At 46.7% G+C, this 21,637-nt stretch overlaps 1 protein-coding gene across 7 annotated transcripts in view; it reads right to left on the bottom strand.

Annotated features, from left to right (window-relative positions):
- ATP7B (ATPase copper transporting beta) overlaps positions 1–21,637 on the bottom strand; it is a 110,245-nt gene that overhangs the window by 7,376 nt on the left and 81,232 nt on the right. For 5 of the 7 annotated variants that reach the window (XM_014851386.3, XM_044777221.2, XM_014851385.3 and 2 more), the window contains 13 exons: positions 21,220–21,453; positions 20,431–20,522; positions 15,308–15,435; positions 15,039–15,193; positions 14,689–14,823; positions 11,659–11,853; positions 9,434–9,616; positions 7,906–8,074; positions 6,528–6,671; positions 4,888–5,030; positions 2,879–3,082; positions 2,664–2,781; positions 1,289–1,391 (listed from right to left, as the gene is read on the bottom strand). In XM_014851386.3, coding sequence (XP_014706872.2) covers positions 1,289–1,391; positions 2,664–2,781; positions 2,879–3,082; positions 4,888–5,030; positions 6,528–6,671; positions 7,906–8,074; positions 9,434–9,616; positions 11,659–11,853; positions 14,689–14,823; positions 15,039–15,193; positions 15,308–15,435; positions 20,431–20,522; positions 21,220–21,453 — 2,003 coding nt within the window. Of the gene's footprint in view, positions 1–1,163; positions 1,392–2,663; positions 2,782–2,878; positions 3,083–4,887; positions 5,031–6,527; positions 6,672–7,905; positions 8,075–9,433; positions 9,617–11,658; positions 11,854–14,688; positions 14,824–15,038; positions 15,194–15,307; positions 15,436–20,430; positions 20,523–21,219; positions 21,454–21,637 lie in introns of all 7 variants that reach the window. The other 2 variants (XR_011506879.1, XM_044777218.2) reach the window with 2 other exon arrangements.

Genomic DNA, 21,637 nt, shown 5'->3' with positions numbered 1-21,637 from the left:
ATCCAAACACCTGGCACATGGTAGGCTGCCATTAACTTTTGTTACATGAAAGCATCAATAAATACACATCTTTTTTGAAAAAGGAAAAACTATAATATACAGGGATCTCAGGTCTATATATTTACACAAACAGCCCTTGAACAGAGTAACTAGAACGGCCCAGCACATAATGACTGTTAAGTGGTAAATTACAGGACATTCACACGTCAGTTAACGATGGGGATACATTCTGAGAAATGCATCATTAGCCGATCGCCTTGTTGTGCGAATGTCATAGAGTGCACTTACACAAACCTAGATGGTATAACATAGTACACGCCTATACGGTACTAATCTTACAGGATCACTGTCGGACATGTGGTCTTTGATTGAAACATCATTATGCGCCACATGACTGCAGTCCTCCCTTATCCACAGCTTCCCTTTCTGCGATTTCAGTTACCTATGGGCAACTGCAGTCCAAAAATATTAAACGGAAAATTCCAGAAATAAACAATTCAGAAGTTTTAAATTGCGCACTGAGTAGCGTGATGAAATTTCAAGTCATCCTCCATCCTGCCTGGGATGTGAACCATCCCCCTGCCCAGCCTATCCACGCTGCAGATGCCACCTGTCCATTAGTCACTGAATAGCCATCTTGGTCATCAGATTGACTGTATCACAGTGCTTGTGTTCAAGGAATCCTTATTTTACGTAATTAATAATGGCCCCAAAGTGCAAGAGTAGAGATGCTGACAATTCGGAAATGCCAAAGAGAAGCCATAAAGTGCTTCCTTTAAGTGAAAAGGTGAAAGTTCTCAACTTAAGAAGAAAAGAAATCTTATGCTGAAGTTGCTAAGATCTACAGTAACTTTTATTATAGTATATTGTTATAATTGTTCTGTTTTACCATTAGTTGTTGATCTCTTACTGTGCCTAATTTATAAGTTAAACTTAATCATAGGTATGTACAGGCAGAAAACATAGTATGTATAGGGCTCAGTACTATGTGAGGTTTTAGGCATCCATTGGGGGTCTTGGAACATAACCCCCATGGACAAGGGGGTCACTGTATTTGCTTATGGTGCTGATAAATCTTTACACACACACTTGGCTCCACTCACGGCTGTCCTTTCGGTATTTGCCTCAGGTGAATGAAGTGGGAAACCGAGCACAGCACACACCTATTCCCAGCCCAGGAGGTGCACTGGCGAGCCAAAGCTGCATCATGCATACAAAGCGAAAGGGACTCCTGGGGGGGCTCTAGTAAATACGGCCTGCACTGTGCTCCCGCCACGGAGGGCCTCACCACTTGAGCTGCAGCGACGAGAGAAGCACAGACACGGAGGAGGCTGCCATGGCCGCTGAACCCATCCACGGCTGCAGCACGATGCCGACGGGCATGAAGACACCTGGCCAAGGGAAGAACAACACTCACACGGCAGCCCAGAGGATACAGCAAGGAGGACCCCCCACCCTCATGCCCACCATGAAGTTCTCCTCCTCGGGGTGGCTCAGAAACCCCTGCTGCCATGTCGTGACCACATGCCCACAGGCCTCTGAGGTAGGCTGTCTCAGAGCTGGGCAGTGGGGGCGCTGTCAAGGGGAATGGGGTCTCCCACCAGCCCTGACCTTCCTGGGACCATCCACAATCGGTATCACTAGTTTTAGGGGGGGAGCTCCTGGGGAGCAGGGAATCCCAAGGACCCAGAGGGACAATGGCAGGGCGGCGGGGAGCCAGAGGGAAAGCAGCAGCAGGAGAGCCAACTCTCTTGAGGCACCACGGGGACTGCGCGAGTGTTTGGACAACAGACTGCTGTTGACCACAGTCCCTGTCTACACACTGTCTTCCCTGAAGGGCTTCAAAACACCCTTAGAAAGGGCAACGAGAGCGAGGCTCCAGGGCAGAGACAGGAGACTCAGTCTACCTATGGGCAAAGGTCTGTGGGAGAGGCACAAACATGGAGAATCAGCGCCTGAGCCAGCTCTGGGACAGGAAGTACACCTGCCTGGCCCACGTAGCTCAGGAGGCTGAGGCGAACACGCTAATCTATTATGGGAGTCAGCGCTATCCACCCGGGCACAACAGGGGACACTGAGGCGGGAAAGTCCTGTTGAAAAACAGGTCTCAGCCCATGTGGGAGGCTTCCCTTGCTGATGTGTCTGCGACTTCTCCCTATCTGGTGACACAATATTCAACGGGTCGGGGCAGGGGGGAGTTATGAAGCAGAAAAGATCCATCTCTTTCCACGATCGTTTCTGTGAGTCAGGGTAAAACCCAGGCAGGATTAATTTTTAAGATAAGGTTCAGAAACATCACTCCCTGTGCTGATCGTGTAGCAGGTGCCCCCTAACTGTTAATAAGGATTCTTTTTCAGGTTTTATGTCTTAATAAATGGTTCAGAAAATACAGCCACGATAAATAAACGGTCAAGCATCTTGGCCAGCTTTTCAGAGAGGAGCAGAGTGAATGACAGTTTGGGTCCATGCTGCAGTTCCTCATTTACCTTTAGAGACTTATAAAGCAGAGAACACAATAAAATCAACTCTTTCAGCAATGCTTCTGGCCAGCCAGCCAGCAAGGTGGCTACTCACTACGTGTGGCGGGAGCCTGGCCGGCAGCAACCAGCCTTTCTGGTCGGCAGCTGCAGTCGAAGGTGGCACAGCAGGTGAGAGCCACCTACCTGCTGCGATGGGAATCCCCACCAGGTTATAAATCAGCGCCAGCACCAGGTTGAGGCGTATTCTCCAGATGGTCTTCTTGGAGAGGTGAATGCTAGCCACCACGTCAAGCAAATCATTCTGTAGGAGAGGAACACGCGGTGAATCAGGAGCTCTGTCCCACGGTCCTCACTGCTCCCATAACCTGGACAACAGGGGAAGGGACAGCCATGCTCACTCTGATGAGGACAACATCAGCCGCCTCGATGGCGACATCTGTGCCTGTCCCGATGGCAATGCCCACGTCGGCCTGGGCCAAGGCTGGGGAGTCGTTAACCCCATCTCCCACCATGGCAACTTTCTTCCCTTTGTTCTGGAGCTCCTGGACCTTGGCCACCTTGTGAGAAGGCAGCACCTCCGCAAAGACTTTGTTGATGCCAACCTAAAAGGAAAGGAAAACAGCAGTCAAAAGATAAATATACAATAACACCCAGTGTTGGCAAAGGATAGGGACAGTGGCAGTAACCTGTGAGTCATCCTGCCCCGGTCCTGGGCCTCCAGGTCCAGTCAATGATGCCAGTCAGTAAACCCTGCAGATTGCAGGTCACACAGCAAATTCATCCCCTGCTCCCATGCCAAGGCCCTGCCAGTCTCCCGGCCCATGCCCTGGCCTCCCAACTCTCTCCATAGGCTGTCCCAGTGGTATTTCCAAAATAATCATCCTTTGGTCACAATACTTTCCTGCTTAAAGTCCTCCAGTGGATCCCAATTCCCTTAGGACCAACATCAAACTCCTTGGTCTGCCTCCCAAGGTCCCCTGAGATCTCGCCTCTGCCCGTCTCTGGCTCCCTGCCTCGAGGCCCCAGAAGGCCTGCACTAGACTCTGCACCATTCGGCTCCCCACACTCTGCAACTCACTGCTGCTTTGTGCCTCCAGGTGGTGCTCACGCTGCCTGCTCTGTCCTGGAAAGGCCAGTATTCCTTTCCCTATCCCTCCCTCCCTCCCTCTCTCTTTTTTTTTTTTTAAGATTCACCCTGAGCTAATATCTGTTGCCAGTCTCCCTCTTTTTCTTTTCCCCTCCCCAAAGCCCCAGTACATACTTGTATATTCTAGTTGTAGGTCCTTCTAGTTTTTCTATGTGGGATGCTGCCGCAGCATGGCTACTGACAGATGAGTGGTGTGGTTCCATGCCCAGGAACTGAACCCGAGCTGCCACAGTAGAGTGCACCAAACTTTAATGGCTAGGCCATCAGGGCTGGCTCCCTCCCCCTCTTCTTTATCTGACCACTCCTCACTCAAGCATCCTCTCTCCGGGAAGGTGTCCCTGGCCCCTGCAAGGTTGAGGAGTAAGTTGGCAGCTCCCACGTGTCCCATGTACTCTTCTGTTAGAGCATCAAGCATTTGATTTATACTTGGTCACTGATCTACCCCCCACAGGACTCGAGAGCAGGTGGCCTCTTCACTCCTCTCTGTAGCCTGTCTGTCATGTGGGTGGTACTTAATAAGTGCTTGTGGAATGGATGAGCAAGTTTTAACCAGAAAGGGGGGTTCTCCACGAGTCCATCGAGTCTATCAAGTCCATCGTTAATAAGGAAGGTAGCATATAGCAAGACAGCACTGCTTCCCTCCTATGAGGCAATCTGTTCCTGAAAGCATATCGCTTTGCACATATTTTTGGAGGGGGAGGGGGTAAGTAAATTTCAGGAATTCGCACTGGAGCCATCACTGCGTGGGGAGTCCGGCAGGCATACAGCAGTGCTGTCCTCACGGCCCAAACTCAGAACCAAGTGCTGCTGGAGAATGCTGGGGATCTGGGCATCTGTCTGGTGCACATGAATGAGACAAGCTGAGCTGGCAGAACATTCACGTAACATAAAGGCTAAAAGCTGTTTCTTTCAGCCCTCAAACCATGATCTTTTTCTTTTTATTGCAAAGACTGGGAAATAGACATCTTTGGAATTGCTTTTGCAGGGCTGCAGCCAGTCTTGCATGAGTTACAGCACCCAGGACCCAGGGATGTGATCTTTGCGGCCGTAGCACAGTAATCTCCTGTGGGACGCCATGCCGCTCAGAGCAGAAGAGACACGTGGAGAGAAAAGCACCCAGCAAGGAGGAAAAACCAGAAGCAAGCCTAAGTGCTAGAGACACTCGCGCCTACTTTTTTCCTCAAATTGGTTCTGAGAGCTTAAAATCACTTGTAATTTCAAAGGGGGAAGATGTCTTCAACCCCCGCCCCAGGCCCCTACCTGGGCGGCAATGGCTCTGGCTGTCTTCCGGTTGTCCCCTGTGATCAGAACCACGTCCACACCCATGCTCTTCAGCGTGTGCACAGCCAGGGCGGCCTCCTGCTTGACAGCATCTGCGATGGCAATCATCCCACAGAGCACACCTGGAGGGAACACCTACAGATGAGCACACAACAGCAGGCCACTGGGCAGCCCCAGGAGCAAAGAATATTTCAGGACCAGGAACAGTTTCCATCATATAATGTTATACGCAAAAAACAGAACACCACATTATATAACATAGTATGGTTTTGACTTTGTTTTTTAAAAATTACATATATTTACAGATGCATACAAAAGTCTGGAAGGACTATCAAAATGTTAACAGTGGTTCTCTGAGAGGGAGCATGCTCAATGATTTCATTTTCTTCTTTATAGCTCTCAGAATTTTCCAAATTTTCTGCAAGACATATCTGTTAATTTACAGAATGCCTGGCTCATAACTCAATACATGTTAGCTATTAAAATATGAGAAACAGAACAAATGTTACTTAAAAAGTGACGACTATCCTAACAGCTAGAAAATCAATCCTTCCTTTTTGTCTCTTTCTACAGACAACATTTCCATAGAATTTTCTTTTTTGGAGTGAATCTTTAGATACTGAAGCCAGCAGGCCTTCCAGGACTGAGGGGTGATGGGTGAGGCTGCATGGTGGGTGAGGGCACGCCTCCTTTAGCTGAGTTGACTCTGGTTTGATGACCTGAGGGGACTGCAGGTCGACAAGGACTTAGGAGAAGCATGGTGGTGGGAGCAGGGAGAAAAAGAGAATGGGCGAAGAGGATGTACTTGGCTGGAGCATTCAAAATACAGCAACATAAATCATCATTTCTTATTTGCATATAGTTTTACTTCTACTTGCAGCAACTAACATTAACAAAGTAAGAGATGTAAAGGCAAGATATAATCTGAGTGCTAAGATATGTGCATTCTTGAGAAGCTCTGAAAAGTTACAGGGATCTCAGTATTTGAAGGTACCCTACAGTTAAACCTCTTGCAAAGTGAATTGTGTTTCATCTGCAGTGATGAATGAGAAGGATGACTCTGAACTGCCAACTTGGACAGAGGCAAACAGTGATGGTGAAGACAGTTGAGACTGATGCCAGAGCAGAGCTGGCTCTGGTGGTGAAGATGGAGATAGAGAGACAGGGCCTTAGGACTCGGAATGAAGGGAAAAAAAAATGACAAGACAACCTTCCAGAAAACAGACCTAAAATTAATGGAGGGGAATTTTTTTTTTTTTTAAAAAGGAGGAATCTATTTTTGTCTGATATCTCCAAGAAACCTTTTTTTTTTTTTTTGTGCTGAGGAAGAGTCACCCTGAGCTAACACCTGTTGCCAATCTTCCTCTCTCTTTTTTTCCTTTCCTTCCCAAAGCCCCAGGACACAGTTGTATATTCTAGCTCTAAGTCCCTCTAGTCCTTCTGTGTGAGCTGCCGCCACAGCAGGGCTACTGACAGATGAGTGGTGTGGTTCTGTGACTGGGAACTGAACCCAGGCCGCTGAAGTGGAGTGCACCGAACTTTAATCACTAGGCCATCAGGGCTGGCTCAAGAAACTTCATTTGTGAGAAAGCAGAACGAAGGTGTGAGTAGAGTGATACCGTCAATAGCCACCAAGATGGCCGTCTGGCCTTTCATCTCATGATCTGTCATAGCGTCACTGATGTCGCTGGAAATGGTTAAGCCATTGCGCCTCATCCATTCACGGTTCCCAATCAGCACAGAGAAGGTCTGGGGGGCCACATCTGTACAAAAGAGTTTGTGGTTATTCCCAAAGAGTCCAATTTCACTGTGAGAAAGTACGAAAAACTATGGAATCCTTTTAACAGCAAAATATCCATTTAATCATTCTGAAAAGTGATAACCTAGTAAGTGCCTCTCGGAACACCATCATTAAAGGACCAGGGAGAAAGTATAACGTGTAGAACATGTGGTATGAATTAAGGTGGGGTGTTAACACGTACATACTACATGTATGAAAATGTTATAAACATATTAAAATTATGTAGTGTCCTCCTTTGCCTTTAAAGGTCTCTCTGCTGCTTTTTCTACAGGGATCAGAAGCAATTAGGTATCTGTCCAGCACCAAAAGCAAGTGTAGCCTAGATTCATCACTGCCTGGTATAGACGACCCACGGAGAATAAGCAAATCATTAGGCAGTCTACTTCTATGAAATGTTTTAAAGCTATACCTCCTAAAAGGCCAGGTGAGACTCTCACCTGTCACCTTTTAACCATGTGGGCCACTAACTTAGGCGTCACTACAAGGACCAGTCCCTGGAAGCTAAATGGAAAGGTCATCCTGAGGCTTTAAATTGCTAGAAGGTGGTAGATGGCTTCTAACAATAAAATCTAAATCAAGATTTAACTACCAACATACTTAAGAGGAAACACTAGAGATCGGTTTCTTTGGTTTGGGGGTTTTAGACTCTCACACCGATGGCTAGCAAGCTATCCTTAGACTAAGAAAGGCTGTTAATCATAAGCAGCTGTCACTCCAAGCACGCTTGGGCAGACCATTTCCATCTGCTTTCCCTGACTGCTGCCAGCTCTGTAAATACGACACATCCCATCAGAGTTCCACCACATGGGAGGTTCCAGTTTAGGAAGAACAGAAGTAGAATTCCCATCTGTCTACTTTGTAGCTTATGAGAAGCAGGACTAACTTGGGAGAGGAAAGAGGGGACTCAAGATTACAGAGCAGATAAGTGATGTCTACGAATCTAAGTAATATACTACCTTGTCTACCATCAGCAACAAGATCCAGACGTATGAAAGAGAGAAACAACAGAGAAACTACAGGCTTTCCTGGGCGAGGCAGGCGTGAGGTATACTAGCCAGGAGCCACCTTCCTCCACAGTCGGGAACCAGGGTGGCGTGCTGGCGAGGTGCTCTCTGTGGTTTGGCTCAAGGCCACCTGACCCAGCTGGCCCAAGGCGCCCCGGCCGGCTGAGCAGCAGAGACAAAGGCCAGGGATACCTATTTCCGAGGGAACGCTGCCAACCCCATTCAGGTGAGCGGTCCGCTCGCTCGGCAGGTGCTCGCTGTGGGTCAGGATGCCTTCCACGCTGCTGACTTTGCAGCCGATTCCACAGCCTGGCACGGCCTGGAAGTCCGTGCAGTATCCCAGGGTCTCTGTTCCAAGTACCTGTGAAGGAAGGGAGACGGGTAGAGGAACCGAAAACAGAGAGGTGAGCTGAGAGGGAGGCAGGACCGAGACGATGGCGGCGAGGGCAGGGAAGAGGGCAGTGGCCACCAGGAATGAAGAGCGAAGGGATGGACGGGAAGGAGAAGAGCAGGGAAAGGTGGCAAGAGCGACTACGGACAGGAATTCTTTTCCTCATCTCATACAGACATTGTAATCATTAAACCGAACAAAATTCAACAGCCTAAACTCTCCCCTTAGGTGGCTGCCTCATGATATCGGACAGGCTGCAGGCTAGAAAGGGGAAGGACAATACTCAGCAAATGCAGGGGGTGAGGGGGAGTGAAGGTGCCAGAGAGGAAAAATATCACGTTTATGCTGCAAATAATTTCATAAAAATGATGGAATAGGTAAGCGGTAACAAAGCCATTTTAGGCTATCAACAGATAACTGCCCATTTACAGACGCTGGAGGGGGAGGAGGGGCGACCCAGCAGGAGAAAGAAAGGAGAGCTATTTTCATTTGGGTTAACAAAACACAGGAAGGCTGACTGAGGGTGAGCAAAATTCTTCCTGAAACATCAAGGGTGAGAGGAGAAATGGCAGACTGTCTGACCCTACATGAAAGCCAAACCATGAAATGAGATTTCTGGAAGATTCTCTGTCCAGGAAGAGCCGTCAACTTTTTTTAAGGCATCCATGTCACCTTCCTACATTTACTGATAATCATATTTGCTCAGACTCTTTAAATTTTTTCAGGGCAATATTCTGGCACATCCTGATGCTTCTATATTCAGATTGAAAACAGAAAACACTTAAACAGGACCTTTCATCTGGAGAGACGAGAGGATGAGTGAATGCTTCCCCATTAACTGTGCCACGAACCCATCGGGCATCTGGCTCACTGCTGCTCATTCCTCTCCATTTCAGACATCCCAGTTGAGTGGATTTCTCCCTCCCTCACCCTGATACCCCATTCATTTTAGTATCCCTTTGCACTAAGCGCTCATAAAGCACTGAACTCCCAAAGGGCAGAGTTCACATCTTACTAGTTTTGGTTGTCCTGAGCATAGATGCTCAGCAAATGACTGTTAACACTGTTAACAGCTTTTTGATGATCTGGAAACATGACAGGGGACCTACCACTGCGAGCCATATCTCCACCTGCTCCAGAGGAGCCTGCCAAGTGGTTTTCCTGACCACACAAGCCAAGGCCTCCTCAAAGGTCGCTGGCTCAGGTGCCAACAGCAGCCGGGAGAAAAGCATGTGAGGAGGAAAGAGTCGGAGGCTTCCAGCCCAGCCGGCGAGAGTGGAGAAGGAGGCGGGAGGAGCAAGGGGACGAGCAATACCGAGGTGCACGTACCTCTTTACAGTATTTGGTGACTGCCACGCCCAAAGGGTGCTCGCTGCTGGCCTCTGCAGTCCCCACCACAGCAAGAACCTTCCTGAGGGGCAGCTCGGCCATGTCCACAAGCAGGAGGACCCGCATGACTTTGGGGACCCCATGGGTAATGGTGCCAGTTTTGTCAAACATCACAGTCTTTATCTGCCAAAACAACCACATCTCAGTGACCACAAACACAGAAGGAAAGGACTTTCAGAGTCCACACGCTCTTGAGGCACAGCTCCACTCACATTGCCTCAAGCAGATAGCAGTACTCCTTCATAACTTCCTAACACAATCCTCTGCAACCCATCACGGGCTTCAACCACTCCCACTGCAGACATCATTTCCCTCTACCCAGTAAAAAAATCCACACTGTGGCTTAACCTTCAGTGGGTTGAGCCAGAAATTCTCACTCCAACCTAATGGGAGATGGCATGGCACCATCTCCTGGACAGTAACACCACGCAGACTTCTCTTCCTGTTAGGTCAGGAGCCAGGACCTGGGAGTCTGCCTGTCTCTGCACTGCTGTCTGTCAAGCCAATCATTGTTTTCTCTGGCCTGAAGAGAGCAAAAGCCCACTGAGAAGAGAGTTCTCACACGCCAAGTTCAAGAAAGGAAGCGGGTGTTCCTTGGCCTTAATAACAAGTAACCACCAGAGACAGTTTTTAGACCCACCCCGCTAGGTCATGGCAGCTTTGCACCAGTCCCCACGGGTCTGGGCTCAGCCAGTCAGCAGCAACTACACTCCAGTACTTGTGCCTCCAGGTCCAGAGGCCAGCTGAGCACTAAGACCGCCAAACACCCACTTCTGAAAGCCCATCAATTCCTGAACTCCACACTGCCCCAAACCCTATATAAGGTTAGCTGCTTGCTTTGTTCACGCTGGGTCCCAAAAGCACGGTTAGATCCAGCTTTCTGTTTCTGATGCTGAACGGAGCCCTCTCAATGCTATTAACTGGTCTTCCTCCAACAACTCTTGCCTCCTAGTCCGTCCTTCACTCTGCCGCCAGAATGATCTTCCCAACATGTAATCCAGTCACATTGGCAATTCATAGCCCTCCAAAGCTCCTTGCCATTCTTTAGGTTAAGTTCTGAATCTTGTACCAAACCTTCAAGGCCTCTCTCTCCCTCAAGAGCCTAATCTCCTGTCAGTTTCTCTCTCTCTCTCAATGCTTTTTTTTCAGTTCCTCATTTATTTATTCAGCAAATAACTGTGGAGTGCTTTCAATGTGCTCGGCCCTGGACAAGATGCTGGGGATACAATGGTGGGGAAAAGTTCAGTCTCTGATCTATAGAGTCTGTGATATGGCAGCACAGCCTCCCCAGGCCGTTCACACTGCCGGAACAGGCTGTTCCCAACCTCTGTTGTCTGGCTAACTCTCGCTCAGCTGTCAGGTCCCAGATTAACCTTGATATGTCCTTCCCCGACCACCTCCACCGCCCTCAAGCCCCATCAGCACACACAAGCCTGGGTTGGGCTCCCTGTCCTCACGGCATCTCACGCTCTCTCATAGCATTTGTTGTTCACTTACTCCATATCTGTCCTCCCCACTAAATTCTAAGCTCCCTGAGAACTGAGGACCATGACCATTGACAGGGCCTAGCACAGGACCCACACGTAGGAAATGCTTAACAAATACCGAATGAGTAAATGGAAGGATGGAAGGTTAGGGACTGGTATCTTGGGCCAAAGGGAGATTCTGCACAAACACTTGCTCACTACTCCACTCCCCATGGTCAGGACCCCTCCGCTAACCACATGGATGCAGAGCTGGTACTTTTCTCTGGAGCCCAACGACCTGGCTGTGAATCCTCACTCTGCCACCTATTAGCTGCAGGCCTTGGGGCAAGTTACCCAGCCTCCTCCCGCTGTAGTTCCCTCATCTGTAACACGGGAATAATAAGCACCCACCTCAGAGCTGCTGCTGAGATTAAATCAATTATTATTTATAAAGTATTTGATTCTATAACTGTTAGCTATTGCTATATTCATTCCCGGTCAGTCCTGGCTTCTTGTTTTATTTAACAGTGCGACCCCCCCGGGTCTCTTTCACATTTTCCTCTTAATATGAAATTTAAATGGATACTATTTTCACTAGGACTCTCTAAGTTTAAAAAAAAAACACATAGTATACAGCTACAAAATCATCCTAACCAAGACCCCAAAGGACAGCTGGGAACACCACAGCACAAGGCCAACCTTGTGGGCCATCTCCAGAGGCTTGCCTCCCTTGATGAGGATGCCGTTCTGGGCGGCCACCCCAGTGCCCACCATGACCGCCGTGGGTGTGGCCAAGCCTAGAGAGCAGGGGCAGGCGATGCACAGCACTGTGATGGACGTCTGGAACGCAAACCGGATGACCACCTCTGCCTGTGAGATATGCTTATTGGGGGTCTGAAAAGAGGAAAGAGACAGATGCAGGCTGCGAGTTAAATGAGGAATCACACAGAATTCTAATCACAAAAGAACATTTCAGCGCAGGCAGTGGGACCTGAGACAGCGTGATGAGCTGTGGTTTAGGAAACACTGTTGCATTCTGCTCTGCTTTGGTGGTTCACTTCACTGTGCTGCACCCCAGTTTTCCAACCTGACCCTGGAGGCTTTCCTCAGAGAAAGGCATTACGAGAGGAGAGTCTCATAAAAATCCCTGACAGGGCAAAGAGCAGACTCCAGAATTGGACCGGTCCTGGCTCTGACGCTAATTTAGCCTCTCTGTGTCTCAGCTTCCTCCCATACAAAATGGAGATAACAACACCCATCTCACAGGTTGTTGTAAGGACTAAATGTGCTAATATACATACAAACAGATACATAAATACACACAGTACAACACCTGGCACAGGAGAAGCATCTAAGAAATTGTAACTATCACATCATCATTACTATTTTTATCATTATTATGAAAGCTTTAAAAAATTATAGGTCTCCAAGGAATCTACCCTAAGGTGATAATCATACAAGTGGAAAAGATACCAGGATATTTACCACAGCGCTTTTTTGTAATGGCAAAAAACTAGAAACAACCAACAGGGGACTGGTTAATTAAATTCTGAGTGTGGTGTAGCAAATGGAATATTATGCAACTGCTGAAATGATGACATATATCTATACTTATTGACATAGAAAGATATCAGTAACATTGCTGAATAAAAAAGCAAGCACAAAATGGCATGTGTCATGATTTAATGAGTGCAAAATTATCTGCCTCTATCTGTATACAGCCTTTCAACAATACTGAGAGCCACTCACCAAAGTGTGAAAAACGGTTACTTCTAGCGATGGGATTTGGAGCCATCTTTATTTTCTTCTGTTTTTCACTATTGTTTTCTTTGCAAATCCAAAACAAGCAAAATATGGGTCTCCTTTCTAGTTACCTGGTGGCACCTTTGGTATTATTATTTGCATTCTGACATCTTGAGTTATCTTAGTTTATTTTTTGAAATGGGTCGTGTCTCTGGAGTATAATCAAGAGACACTGTGTTCACTTAATCACAGTAAGAAGCATATGTTCTAAATCGAGGACACACACCACAGGCTCTTCGGCCTCCACCTACACTTCATTCTTTGATTTTCAAAGCAAGGATTCTAAAATAAAATACATTATTAAAGGGTCGCTTAATTTCCATAGAAACAGTTGGATTTAGGTAGAGGGACATGATGTTCAAGACATAATGCTATTTTTTAGAGACAAAGATGACGTGATTTTTTAAAAAAAAGACAGTAATCCTTGTCAAAATAACATCTGGCAGTCTAATAGGGTAGGTTAGACTTCTAGAAGTTGACAGGAACCTTGTGCCTACAAATGATTCTGAGACAGCAGAGTGATAACAATATCTTAAAGGAACATGCAGTACCTCATTTGCCAGCATCCTCCCTGATATTGCAGATAAAAACAAAAGAAGCCAAAGTAAGACAGAAAGGCAGGGAACAGCAGGAAGCCACACATTCCATCTCGTTTAGGACTGAGTTTTCCCACAGCCACATGCCAATGAGCTGCTCTCCCACAAAAACAGAAATTTGAGGCAGTCAGGTGCCTTAACAGCCACTGGCAACTTCTAGGAATATAGTCACAGGTTACTCTTAAAAGCACCGAGGTCCCCTTAGATACAAGAAAGTGTTTAATCAGTTTTCACTTTAAGATAGGAAAGTTGAGGGGGAAAATGAAATCTGAGTGAATGATATGTACCCCAAGAATAGACGATAGGCCTTTAATTATGGGTAGAAAATTTTTTAAGAGAAAAATATTATCCATCCCATATTTGTAGTTTCTTATTCTATTGCTCTAAGGTAAAATACACACTAGACGGGGCTAAGCATGAGATATTTTTTAAAGCAAGGTAAAACACTGTTCCACTCACTGGGCAGTTATCAAATACCCTCTAAGTGGGCCATTAGCTTTTTATGTATATCGAGGTTTCTAAACCTCAGTGCTACTGACATTTGGGGCCAGATACTTCTTTGTTGTGGGGTCTGTCCTGTGCATTGTGGGATGTTTGGCAGCATCCCTGACCTCCTCCACCAGGTGCTGGTAGCAGCCCTCCTCAGTCATGACCACCAAAAATGTCTGCAGACACGGCCAGATGTCCCTGGGGCGACAAAATCACCCCCAATTGCGAATACTGGTGTATACAGCTTTATTTCTGAAGAAAAAAACCTGTTTGCACTTTCCACTTTTTGGAGTTTGATAAAACCGTATTTCCTAAGATAGTACTCTTTATCCACTTTTTAGACTCAAAAATGTATATTCCATTGCCTCATACAGAATTTTTAATAAATATTTAATTATTAAAAAGCTATTAGCATTGCTCGGGAAGCTGCAAGGTTAAAGATGGTATTTATAAGCATAGCAAAAATACATTTTTCTTAAAATTTGTTAAGTAATATTATTATACCATCAAAATTGTTAAGTGACCTATCTTCTATGATGTGTACCTCATAATCTCAAAAATGGACAATACTGCATAATGTAAATGCTTTAAGTACTACAACTGAGAGACAACTATGAAATTATCTAACTAGAAAGTAATGAGCATCTTTAATAAAAACCTGCAGAAGTAGAGTGGCTGACTGTTGTACCCTGGCTAAGATTTTGCTGCCAATAAGTGAAGCAAGCAAATAAAATGTAATGGGTAATTAAAGCCCAATGACTCTAAGGCATGAGAGAATAGGATTAAGGGCAATAGATTACTTAAAACCCAACAACCATCCTGCCCAAAGCATTCAACTTACACGAAAGTATTTCTGAACAATACCAAAATCGATAAAACCGATTATAATCCATACCACCAACGTCAAAGTGGAAATGATGATGATAAATGGCACAAAATATCCACTAAACCGGTCAGCCAGTTGCTGAATGGGTGCCTATGAAAATAAAACACAAATACCATGAGAAGTTACAATCTGTAAACAAAGAAAAGAGCGCAAGCATGGACAGGGCCTGGGATTCTTAGCTCGCCCATTAACTATGTTTACTAATCAATCTCTACTCAATAAATCTGCATGATTCTACAGAACTCTTGGAATAATTTCTAAAACGAAGAAGCAGAGTTATATTGTTTTTTAAATGTCTTCGTTACCTTTGACATCTGAGCCTCTTCCACCAATTTCACAATCTGAGCCAAAGTGGTGTCGTTGCCCACATGGGTGGCAGTAACGAGGACAGAGCCATGTGCATTTATCGATCCGGCAATCACTATGCTTCCGGGTTTCTTAGTGACTGGCATGGCTTCTCCTAGAAGTGGAGAAGAGAGACCAACCATCACGTACTAAGCCCCATTCAGCAGTCACGTAACCTGGCAACTGTGCTGATACCCACCCGAAGGGAATGTGAAACAAGTCACCTAACCTGTGATGAGGGACTCGTCAGCCATTGTATTGCCTTCCAGGACTTTCCCATCCACTGGGAACTTTCCCCCAGGGACAACCTTGATGACATCACCCCGCTGCACCAGCTCCATGGGCACTTGCTCCTCTCTGCAACAAATGTCACTCAAGTCACACACATGGCAACTCACAGGAGCTCACCCTCCAGGTTGAGTTCTGGACAAACTGTTGGACTGGTTACACTATACTTGCTTTACATCAAGCAGCAGTATTCATTTTATCTGTCGTTTTCAGATTAAGTCAATATTTATTGTGCAGCTACTAAGTGCCAGGCACTATATGAGGCCCAGGGAATATAGCTGTGAACAGGACAGCAAAGTCCCTACCCTCATGATGAACACCAATTCTGTGGAGGAAACAGAAAACAAACAAGATCGTAAGTGCTGTGATGAAAACAATGTGACTGGAGGGCTCCTTTAATTGGGAGAGGAGGAGGAGAGAATTGAGAAGGCCTCACTTGGAAGATGACCTTTGAGCTGAGATGTGGATGACAAGAGGGGCCAACATAGGGGGGAAAGGAAATTCAAGGGAGAAAAAACAGCTAATGCAAAGGTCCTAAGGCAGGCAGGAAGGGTGTCTTTGAGAAACAGGAAGATGGGGTAAGTCAGTGAAGCACGCAGAGTACACATCATGTTGAGTCTTACAGAGTATGGGCTTTGGACGCAAGGTTTTTAGTGGGAAAATGACAATCAGATTCACACTTTCAAGTCCTCTCTCTGGCTGCTGCATAAGAACAGACTGTACGGGCTGCAATAGAAGCTGAGAAGAGTTAGGCTGTTGCAGCAGCCCAAACAAAAGACCGCAAAGGTGTGGGTGGGAGACGGAGAGAAGAAATACCTGGGATATTTCTGGGGACACATCAACAAGATGCACAGATGCACTGAATGCAGAAGAAAAGAATCCAATTTGAGCTCTCAGTTTTCGGTTTGAGCAACCAGCTGGATGAGAAATAATTTAATGAGTGGAGACAACATGGAGAAGCAGCTGAGGGAGGGAGGCGGAAGAGATGCCTATAGACTTCCACATAGAAATGTCAAATAAGGGAGTCAACAATATCATTTGAGCTGAGAGAAGAGGTCCGACCTAGAGGTACAAATCTAGGAACTGACAAAATACAGACGTATTTAAATCTTGAAATGGTATGAGCTTACGTAGCAGCGTAACTGGAAAAGAGAGTCCTAGAACTAAGTCCCGGGATGTGCCAACATTTGGAAGCTAAGCAGGAGCTGAATGGCCAGCTAGGGAGAATGCAGAGGGGCAGCCAGTGACGTAGGAGGAAAAGGAGAGAGAGTGAGGATCCGAAGGAGGGAGTGCCTGTCCAATGATGTCAAAAACTGCAGGCGTAGTCACACAGATGCAAGTCTATGTAAAATTCATCACACACTACACTCAGGATTTGTGTACTTCTGTGAATGTAAGTTATAGTTTAATAAAAAAGAAAAAAATGTAAAGGGACATTAAAGGGTAAAAATGCTGGTGAGAGGTTGAAATGAGGATTAAAAAAATCAACAGTACGGCCGGCCTGGTGGCATAGTGGTTAAGTCCGGCACACCCCAATTTGGTGGCAGAGGTTCACAGGTTCAGTTCCTGGGCGTGGACCTACATCACTCATCAGCCATGCTGTGGTGGCGACCCACATACAAAATAGAGGAAGATTGGCACGGATGTTGGCTCAGGGCAAATCTTCCTCAACCAAAAAACAAAAAAAAAAAGGAAGCCTGGCAACAGATGTTAATCTTCTTCCTCACCAAAAAAAACCCAAAAAACAAAAAACAAACAGTTGGAATTGGGTACATGGAAATTATTTGATGTCTTTGGCAAAAGCGACTTTAGAAATTGGTGGAGGCAGAAGCTCAGCTGGAATGCAAGGAGGAGAGAATGTGAAATGAGGATACAAAGACAGCAGCTAAGGACAACTTTTAAAAGAAGTTTTGCTGTGAAAGGAAAGAGAAAAACAGAGCAGTAGAAGAGGGAGTGGATTAAGATGAAATTGTGAACTGTACGTACGTGTGAATTGTATGCTGGTGGGAATGGTCCCGCAGAGAGACAGACAGATGGCGGGGAGGGAGAAGCGCAGGGCAGGAACAGAGTGAGAAAGCCAGAAGGGGCTCCGGGGAACCACAGCCGGCTCTGACAGCATCACTGTAAAAGCATCACGTGGGCCAAACATACTTAACTGTATATGTAACACTGGCTCATGAACAAGCAGTGAAAAAGTGAGAAAAGCAGGTGCGTACGACACGCAGGGCTTGAGCTTATTTTATATGTTCCTCTCATTCCACGAAGACTGCATTTAAACTATCACAGAGAGGAAGGGTCAAAAAGTCACCCTATTGACACGAGAAGGAAAAACAGACATTTACTGAGTACAGGAACTCTGCTAGATTTTTACGTTTTTATCTCACTGAATCCTCCAAAAACCACACGAGGCGAGTGATAGTCACCCCTATTTGAGCAAAAGCCTGAAGATTTTTTAGAAAGGCACAGAACTGAACATCCAAATTGCTATGTATAAATGTATAAAACTTAGGAACCAGCATGTGCAGACAGAGATATGACATATTTACATCAACATTTTCTACTTAAAAATGTGTTCAGGAGTGTCCTCTGTGCAGTGAGGACTCAATGGCCCGCCGCGTGCACAGGCCCTGCTCCGGCCACCACGCCACCCCCTCCGCAGCTGTGCACACGCTCCGCCTGTGTGGTCAATGCGGCCGCCTGAGCAGATGCAGCCTCCCTGAGCCCACCCGAGTGCCCCGTGAGCCCCAGGTGCCAGGGACACAGCCAAGGGCCAGGGCCAGGACACAGACTCGGCCTCAACTGAGACAGAGTCCTCATCAGGGTGCTGGAGAGAGTGACAGGGCAGTGGTGTGATGCAAGTCAAAGCCACAGTGTCCGCCCTTCCACCATGGTGACTTTTCCCAGGATTCACTGAGATGGTGCATATGCACTGCTTAGCACAGTGCCTGACATACAGTGTGCGCCCAGGGAAAGCTGGTGACTTCCACTGTCACCCACTGGATGCTGTCACTACTGACTGGCCTCTGTATAGTAAGCACCATGGGGCTGCAGTCACGGGGGGCTTTGGGGAGAAAAAGGAAAAAATAAAATCTTTAAAAAAAGAAAAAAGCAGCCGAGGCGTATAACTAGTTTAGGGCCACTGAAGCAGTCAAGTGCACATGGAAGCCCACAGTGCCAACTGCTTTGTCACACGGGGCCCTCCTGTCTGGGAGACAGTGTAGTGGGTGAGAGGGGGTGGCTCTGTGTCTCCAGGGCCCCAGTCCCAGCTCTGCCACTCACCTGTCATGGACTTTAGCTAAGTTACTTCACCTCACTGAACTTTAGATTCTTCCTAGGGAGATCGGGGATCACGATAGCACCTACCTCACAGGGTAGCTATCAAGGGTAAACTAGATAATTTATGCAAACTGCTGAGTAGTGTACCTGGTACCCAGTAAGTTCTCAAATCTCAGCTATCATTGCCATAATTCTGATTATGACTCAAAAGCCAGCATCCAGGCAACCCCCACTGCTGCTGGGCTGCAGTCAGCCTGTGCCTCATTCACGGGTTCACGTACTCAACAAGGGCTTGCTGAGTGTCCCGCTGAGAAGCAAGGGGCCCGTCCCAGCCCTCAGAGGGCCCAGTCTCTTGGAGGACACATCTAGTGACCTGGCACTGGCACAGTGTGATGGACGGGCAAGTGCACAGTGGGGGCATAGGACAGCTGGGTTTTTTTTTCTTTAAAGACTGGCACCTGGGCTAACATCTGTTGCCAATTTTTTTTTCTTCTTCTTCTTCTCCCCAAAGTCCCCCAGTACATGGTTGTTTTTCTAGTTGTACGTCCCTCTGGTGGTGCTATGTGGGATACCTCCTCAGCATGGCCTGAAGAGCGCTGCCATGTCTGTGCCCAGGATCCAAACAGGTGAAACCCTGGGCTGCCAAAGCAGAGCCCCGGAACTCAACCACTCGGCCAGGGGGCCGGCCCGGGGCAGCTGTGCCAACAATGGGAGAGTTTGGAATATTCGTCACCCTGGATGGCAAGAATCAGCCAAGACAAACACACTGAAGAGCAACAGGAGATGGTCAGAGGGAGTTTCTGAGCAGAGGCCCAAGGGGAGGGCCGCCTCTTCTCCCACCAGGGCGGGACGGAGGGAGGGTGCAGTGAGGAAGCCTAGCTTCCTAGCTGAGTGACAGGAAATGGATGGTTTTCCCACTTGACGGCTTCTATTTTCAGCAGTCAGATGTGAGAGTACAGGCTAAAGGGGAAAGTGGTGGGGCCAGAGAGAAATTTCAGGAATAAGGCCTGAAATAACCATTGCCTAGAATATGAAAAAGAGGCTGACCAGGGAAATACAGATGCCTTAATTTGTAAAAAATGTCCATATTATTAAATACCCTTTAAGAGTCAGTATGTGAAAGAACATGGACTCTGGAACCAAGAGCTTGGGTTCTATCTCAGTTCCACTACTTAATACCTGTGTGACCTTGGGCCAGGTGCTTAGCCTCTCTGAAACTCGGTTTCCTCATCTGTAAAATAAGGGTAATAACAGTCCCTTCCTCAAAGTTTTTGTTGTTGTTGTTAAATACCAAGAGATTAGAATTGTGTCTGGCAAACAGTAAATGCTATGTAAGTTCTAGCAATAATAACAATTATTATTGTTTTTAATATATGCCAATTTTATGAAGAAGAACAATACTAGTCCCATTTTTATTCTTTGGCAAGTTGAGGCCCTTATCTCTCAGCCTGTCTGAATCCTCCCAATCTTGCAAGGAAGGTCCAGCTCTCAATTTCATGTTCCCTGTGAAGCTTTCCTTGACCACCACTAGCCTTCCTCTCCTAATTCCAGGAATACTAACCGTCTATACCTCTCATTTGTCATTTGGCACATACATACCACCTTGAACTCTTGCCTATCTTTCAGTAAATGCCTTGTCTACTTAACTGGATGGAGAGGATGGACCTCACTGTAAATGTCTTTGCCTGCCCTCACCAGTCTGGTGTAATGGCACGTACACAATGGGTGTTCAATGCGTATTACACAGATTGATATAAACTGATCAAAGACTTCTTGAAGATAACCCACCTGATGATTAAATTGTCCTGGCCAAGGGTCACGACAGTGGCTTCTGTGGCTTGGAGAGACATGAGTTTTGCAAGGGCTTCTGAGGTTTTGCTCTAAGAAATAACCAGAACGTAAAACAAGAGCTATAATAAGCTGACCTGTGCAAGCCCAGACCGATACCCACAAGGCTGGTGTTAAAGAGAACCCCTGCAGAAAAAGGCTGCCCCCTCAACTCAGCCACACCACACGCCAAAAGGCTCTCCCAGGATGGGTGTTACTCACAGCCCATTGACACACAGCCATGTCATCACCACATGGAAGGTACAACGCCTCTAAGCTCCATGAATTACATTTCAGACTGAAAAACAATATCAATCTGCCCACTGACTGTTTTCTTTTAGGGCCTGAGTCCCAGTCTTTTATAGAACACATTAAAATGCCAAGCACAATGCACGGTGTTAAAAATGGCATGACCTTAGCGTGGAAATATAGATTTCTAGACCAATAAGGTATACAGTCAGTTATGTACTACGAGACGGTGTGAGCTCTGACCTGAAATCGAAGGTTCTTTCCGTAACACGAGGCACCTGAACAAAGGTTTTAATAATTAACCAGATTAGCTGGGATTTCAGAAGTAGCAACCAATTTGGAGATTAGTGATCAGAGCACTTAATTATATATAGGTTTCACATTTCTTTAAGTCTTTCTGTAGATTGTGTATAATTAGTAATTCTAAACACGGTGTTTGGATGAATTAAGGTTTGTATTACTGAAGAAACGGCTCTTTTTTTACCCTGCAACTATAATTACCTTTGCCACGTGTTCCAGCCACCGCCCCAGGGCAATGAACACGAAGAGCATGGGGGGCGTGTCGAAGAACGTCACAGGGCTGCTCTCAGCCTTCTCGGCAATGGCCACCACCAGGATGGAGAGGGAGTAGACATAGGCAATGCTTGTGGCCAGCACGATGAGCACGTCCATGTTGGCCGCCCTGTGCCTCAGAGATTTGTAGGCCTGAACATAGAAGTACCACCCACCGAGGAACTGAAAGACAGGAGGGGAGAGTGACAGCTGCGACAAGCAGGGGGCAGAGTTCAGGGGGCAACCAGGGCCCCAGAAGCCCCCAGGATCGCAAACACTCTAGGTCCACCCACAATTTGACATTACTTTTTCCTCTGTCATTGATATTTATGGAGTATATTTCCTGATTCCAAAGACCACTGGCCAG

The sequence above is a fragment of the Equus asinus genome, chromosome 11 (genome assembly GCF_041296235.1).
Source record: "Equus asinus isolate D_3611 breed Donkey chromosome 11, EquAss-T2T_v2, whole genome shotgun sequence".
NCBI lineage: Eukaryota > Metazoa > Chordata > Mammalia > Perissodactyla > Equidae > Equus > Equus asinus.
This window is presented reverse-complemented; position numbering and strand designations above follow the sequence as displayed.